Here is a 6,000-nt window from a genome sequence, read left to right on the forward strand (position 1 = left end):
AGTATTTACCCAGCTCCTCAGGCAGGTTTCGCAGCCCTGCGCGAGCGCCCACCCCTGTTTACAGCCAGTTCAGGTATGTGTACACAAACGGCGGCCGCCCGTCGACTAGTGCAGACAGATCCTTAGTCCACCTGCGCGGCAGTCTGGGGGAGAAGGGGGCCCACCGCGGCTGTGTTTGGGGAGGCAGCTCCATCTCTAGAGTCATGGCCACTTCGCCTCTGCTCCCCCAAATCCCACGCATCCCTCCCAGGGGCCCCCAAGGAGCTGAGAAACATCAGTGGCTTAGGAGCCATGCCAGCCCCGAGCCTTCATCCCCGCAGCACGCCCCTGAGATTTCAACACAGACAAACGGTTGTACCTCCTGCAACAGGGACCCGAGCCACCAGCTCAGGCCGGTTAAAACTCGGTGCATGCAACGGGGAAGCAATACCGCTCCTGGCTTCCTACAGCCCCCGTGCCCTTGGCATCTCCCTCCACCACCTGCTCCCTCCGCTTTTATCACCAAGCTGGGAATACAGCAGGGACTGGGAAAAACTACTGCTCCTGCCTTGGGGAAAACAGAGGGACAGGGCTGCTAGTCAATGCAACTGCAGCTATGTGGCCATTTAAATTGGGCATCAATTTATTCGGTTTCCAAAAGGAGTTCTCATCCCCACCGCCCCAGCAATGCAAAGGGCATGTTGCTGCAAGGAATGCATTTTGTCAAAAATTAACCCAGGAAACATGCCCATGGAGGGGACTCAACGGCACAGATTTATGTCAGAGTATAGCGCGCGGACAACAGCAGAACTGATCCGAAATCAAGGTCTTCTGCTCCACCCCTCATTCCAATTTTTTCAAGAATTTGTTTTCAGCCTCGACTCAGGACAACATTTTCAGCTCAGGAGTCCAAACATTCTGGTCTGGATCAGCTTCTCCTACGGCTTCCGTCTTTTTCTCATGGCTTTCCTGCCTGTGCCCCAAGACACACACATGCACAGTGAGCCCAACACACAAAAGGCAGGACCTATAGCTCCGACGCTGGCCCGGTTGGCCCTTGGCCAAAGTTCTCCAGAGCGTGCTGCACTGATCAGGGTAGTCACACAGCTCCCGTGGTCCTGACGCATCCCAAGCCCGCGGGATGCCCTGAGCACCCATCAACCGCCCGTGCAGCAGCCTTTTGCCTGGAGCTTCGCCGGGTCAAAGCAACCGCCCCAGCAGAGCCCACAACCCTAGAGAGACAGCTAAAGTCTTCTACTGAGACCAGCTAGGAGAAGCAGCAATAACGCTGGATAAAACGAGACTCAGATCCAGATCTGTGTTAAATGGTAGCCCGCTGCAATGCTCTTGAGCCTGGAGGAGGCTGTGCAAGGGCTCAACAATGGGTCATGGACCAAACGTCCCATGATTGTGTCACCTCCCGGGCCACATGTGTACAAGAGAGGAGACCCGATTTTAGTCTTAGAAGATATTATAATATACGTAATGCATAAGATACTATTATGTACATGTATGTAAGATAATACACATGATATGTATCACATACATTATATTATTTATTACACAGGAGCAAGCAGGTCCTGCCTCCAGCCTCGTTCAAAGAACAGAGATGTGCCCGCAGCTGCGACACGGACATGGGCAGAGGGATGCCCATCAACCCTGCTGTGAGACAGCAACAGGTTCCCACACCTGACCTAATACCCTGCTTTCCATGCAGGAATAACTGTCCTGCGCAACCCTTATCAGGTGAGGATCACCCGTTTTAACAACAGCATGATGGACTCGAGCGAGCCCAACCTTTTGGTGGACGACACCTTTGGTGCCTCCAGGGCCTTGCTCTGCCCAAATTCTGCTCTGCGGGGCTGCAAGGCTAACTATACCTCCACAGATATTAGAGCCATCTCATTTCTCCCTTCACATTTTTTGGCACAGTGTTGGCTTTCCTCCAGTCCTTGGGAAATTTGCCAGCATTACAAGGTTTATGAAAAGTTAACTCCAAAGGGGTGAAGAGCTCCTTCATTTTTTCCCTTGCATGCAAAGTTAGCCAGGCTATTGATTTTAAAACACATAACTTCCACTCTCAGTCCCCCCCCACCCCCAAAATATTTCAGAGGTATCAATGCTACAGATCCACCACGCGGTGTACATGGCATCTGCGAGTATGAATACAAAGAGGAGCCGTTAGTGACAGCAGTACTGTTACCAACTAGTGTGGGATCCAGATCCTTCTAGGACTCCTTTGTTCTTAACTTTCTTTTAAAAAAAAACACACAAAAAAAACTTTCCTTCTTATAAGCCTGAACTTTCTCAGCTGCAGATATGTTACCTTGCAATTGCCTTAACAACTGCATGCAATTCTTAACCTCTGCTTTATGTACATTGTCATCCACCTCCCTGTTTTCCGTATTGATTTATGTTTTACGTTCTTTTCACATTTCCTTTTAACAGAGCCGTTTTTAACCAAACAGCCTTTCCTTTTGAGCCTGAGACACACATTCTGTTGGCCGGTGAGTAATCAACTTCCAATTTTCATGTACACTCCTGTTTATATTCCCTTCCCTATCGGCTTTGTTTCTAATTAAGGTTTGTTAAATGCAAGTGAATATATAGCGTACAGACAAATACAAAGTATGTAGATAAATAAACACCTTGCGTGCACACACACACACACACACACACACGTACACTGGCTAAAACCGTATTCTCACTACGCTTTCAACCACAGGTCCCAAAGTACTTTGTCACTTTCATTAACAAAACCTCGCAGCTCCCTTGGGAAAGATGCTTGTATTATTTTACGCCTTGTAATTAGGAAAACTGAGGCACAGAGGAGACAAGTGAAATTACCAGCATTACAGAAAAGCTCTGTAGCAGAGCTGAAAACAGGACTCAAGAGGCAGGTTCCCTGGGCAAATAACTAGAGCACGTTTTTTCCTGAATGAGCCCAAAGCCTTCCTCTCCCTGTTTTGGCCCTGGAGAGAGTCAGGAATTTGTCCGAACTGGTGACGGCAGCACGGAGAGGGCCCATCTCTGAGCTCTCTGCCCAGTCGCTGAAGGGGAAAGTGTAGCATTCCTGCCAAGAAGGTGCCCCACGGCTAGGGGGACCCTATGTGGTCCAAGCACCATCTCCTCGGTCACAGCCCACTGCCGGGTCAGTCCACTTGCACTGCGAGAGACGGGAGCATCGGGAGACACAGAGAGACATTGCGGCCAAGCGTCTCAGAGAGCCCCAGAGCTCCCAAAGGGGCAGGGAGGAGCACCCCAAGGAGCCATGTCCACCACTGTTTCACCTTGCCAGCTCTCCAGAAGGCTTTGCAAGCGCAGAAAGGCTGGGACATGCCAGCTGGTTGCACACTCTGGCGCCGAGAGCCACCGCCACAACCCCAAGACACACGCAACACAGCAGAGGGCAAAAGCAGGGGCACGGGGGGGACCGCGCTGAAGCTAAGCCAACACATTCAGCCGCAGACGGGGATGGCTGTTCAGGAGCAAGATGCAGGACCCCTGCCAGCCCTCCCCTCAAGGGATGTCCCCATCGCTGGGGGAGCACACTGTACGGGGATCATCTTAGTGCATGAAACCCCCCATCAGCACTTTCCATCCCCTTGTCCCTGGATTTGTATTCTCCATCCCCAGGGGCTGAGCCCACTTCAGGGGCTGAGCCCAGGCACTCATGGAGAAGGTCACTCATATTCCTCTCGTCTTCAAGAAAACACAGAGGGAGACCTAGAGGCCAGGAAGCGGCATGGTGCACAGAGCTACCGACTCCCTGTGCTGCCCAGCATATCCTCTCGGCCGCGCGGGAAAGGCAGGATGGAGGCGTCACCCCATCCCTGCACAAGGCGCCTGGCTCCTCCATGCTGTAGTCAGCAGTGTTGGCTCTCGGCAGGGCCAAGCCTGCTTGGACCTGGCTGGCCAGACACGTATGCTATTGTCAAGTGTCAAAGCTGCTGGTCGATCAGGCCTGATGTCCCACGTGGACATGTATGCTCCCACAAACATGCTCATCATCCCCCCCCCCCATAATTAAAACCATACTGGGATCATTTGAATAGCATAGCTGGCTAGCGCTCTCCACTGCAACGTAAATAGTCCTATTTATGCCAAGCTCCCATATTGTAAATATCACGATGTATAGCTGGCCAACCCATGAGTCATCTCCCAAAACTCCAACTTAATAAATGGTGCCTCTTCCATGTTCCAGACAAACAGAGTCCATACAGCTCCCGCTGCTCAGCGCCTCCACACCCAAGGCCGGCAGTGTCCGTGCAACCTGCTCACTGGCCTAGGGAAGCCTGGGAGCCCCTGCGGAGCAAGAAGGGCCCCCGGCGCTCTCGGACATGGCCTCCCCTCGCCAGGGAGCTATCTATAGATTGCGCTGTGCTGGGACGAGCCAGCATCCGGCCTGACACCTCGCGCTCGCCCCTGCCCAACCCAGTTCTCCGCTGCTTCCCAGGGCGCCCAGGCAGCGAGCAGGCTGAAGGCGCGCAGGCATGGCTGAGATGGGCTTGGGCGCGGGAATGTGAATCCCCCCCTTGCCTAGACGGGAACCTCGCTCTTGTTGGGGCCTTCCCCACACACCCACCCTGCACGAGCTCCCCACCTGCCGTCTGGCTCTGCTTTGTCTGATCACCCGGGGGGGAACTCGACCGGGAGCCCAGCTCCTCCTGGGGACCCTGGGAAAGCCCTGTCGCCAAAGGAGGACTATCTAGGAGTTCCAGGATGCCGGCAAGGCCTGCTCGAGATGCACCCCCAAAGCCTCTCCCTGCCACCAGCGGCGGACACAGCAGGGTGAAGCAGGCACCCGGGCATCTCTAGAGGAGAGGCTCCACGGTACCCGACAAGCACCCAGGGACCTGCTGTGGGGATGCCAGGGTGCTGGCTAGGCTTGCCCACCCTGGCCAAGGGGTGGCGGAGGGAAGGGCAGGAGAAGGCAAAGCAGCCATCAGGAGGGTCCGAGCAAGGGGGGGCCCCTAGCCCCAGACGGGCCTCCGCAGGCATCACCTCCACCTGGGGCAGCACTTCCCCAAAACTTCGCATCCCCTCCACAGCGTTGCAGAAGGGGGCGCGCCGTGGGGAGGGGGAGGGGGGAAGTGCCACCCCCGCCAAAAAGAATAAAAGAAAAAAATAACGGGGAGGAGGAGGGAGGCGGGGGGGGGGAGGGGGAGCTCCTTCTCACCCCGAAGGCCCCCCGCGCTGCTCCCACCCCACCCCAGCTTACCTTCCACGGCGGCGAGCAGGGGCAGGAGGGCGAGGGGCAGGCAGCAGAGCCACAGCGGCCCCATGGTGCGCGCCGGGCCGGGCATCAGAGACGGGGCGGCCGGCGCTCCATGGAGGCGGCGGCGGCGGTGGGGAGCAGCGGCGGCGGCGGCGGAGCGGAGAGCCGAGCCCCCTCGCTGGGGCCGCCGCCGGCGCGGGCACGGCCGCGGGCACGGAGCGCACCGCCGGCCCCGCCGCCGCGGCCGGGCCGAGCCACCGCCGCCCGCCGCGCGGGGGAGAGCCCCGCGCCGCCCGCCCCTCCCTGGGGCGTCGGGCCGCCGGCGGGGGCGGCGGGCGGCGGGCGGCGGCGGCGGCGGGGCGGCGGCGGGGCGGGGGGCGGCGGGGGGCCGGCGGCGCGGCGGGCCGGCGGCGGGCGGCGCGGCGGGCGGCGGCTCCCCCTGCCCGCCGATGGTTTCTCCCGGAGCTGTCGATCATCCAAGAGAAAGCCGTGATTTCAGCCCAAATCTTCCTCTCGGGTTTTACTGAACGCTGCGAAAGCGGGAGGGGAGAGGGTGGGCTCGCCCCGGAGGGGCTGGGGGGTGATGCCCCCGCTTCCGCCCTTCCCGCCGCCCCGAGCCCCGCCAGGGCCTCCACCCTGGCCCTGGCCTCCGGCTCTGGACCCGCTCCCTGGGGCTGAGCATCCTTCTCGCTCCGGGGTGTGGGTCCTGCCTGGCCTTCGCCCCCACCAGCCGCTCACCGCTGTGTTCAGGATGGTGCGGAAACGTGGCCCTTCCGGCCCGGGCACCTGGAGCATCCTGTGGG

The 6,000-nt window shown here is 58.0% G+C and overlaps 1 protein-coding gene across 4 annotated transcripts in view; it reads right to left on the reverse strand.

Moving 5' to 3' along the window:
• The window catches only part of EPHB2 (EPH receptor B2), a 150,436-nt gene extending 145,011 nt beyond the window's left edge, over positions 1–5,425 (reverse strand). For 2 of the 4 annotated variants that reach the window (XM_068915808.1, XM_068915805.1), the window contains exon 1: positions 5,201–5,404. In XM_068915808.1, coding sequence (XP_068771909.1) covers positions 5,201–5,285 — 85 coding nt within the window. In that variant the 5' untranslated portion in view covers positions 5,286–5,404. Of the gene's footprint in view, positions 1–5,200 lie in introns of all 4 variants that reach the window. The other 2 variants (XM_068915806.1, XM_068915807.1) reach the window with 2 other exon arrangements.
• Between the last annotated feature and the right edge of the window lie 575 nt (positions 5,426–6,000).

Source organism: Struthio camelus, chromosome 21 (genome assembly GCF_040807025.1).
Source record: "Struthio camelus isolate bStrCam1 chromosome 21, bStrCam1.hap1, whole genome shotgun sequence".
In the NCBI taxonomy this organism is placed as follows: Eukaryota; Metazoa; Chordata; class Aves; order Struthioniformes; family Struthionidae; genus Struthio; species Struthio camelus.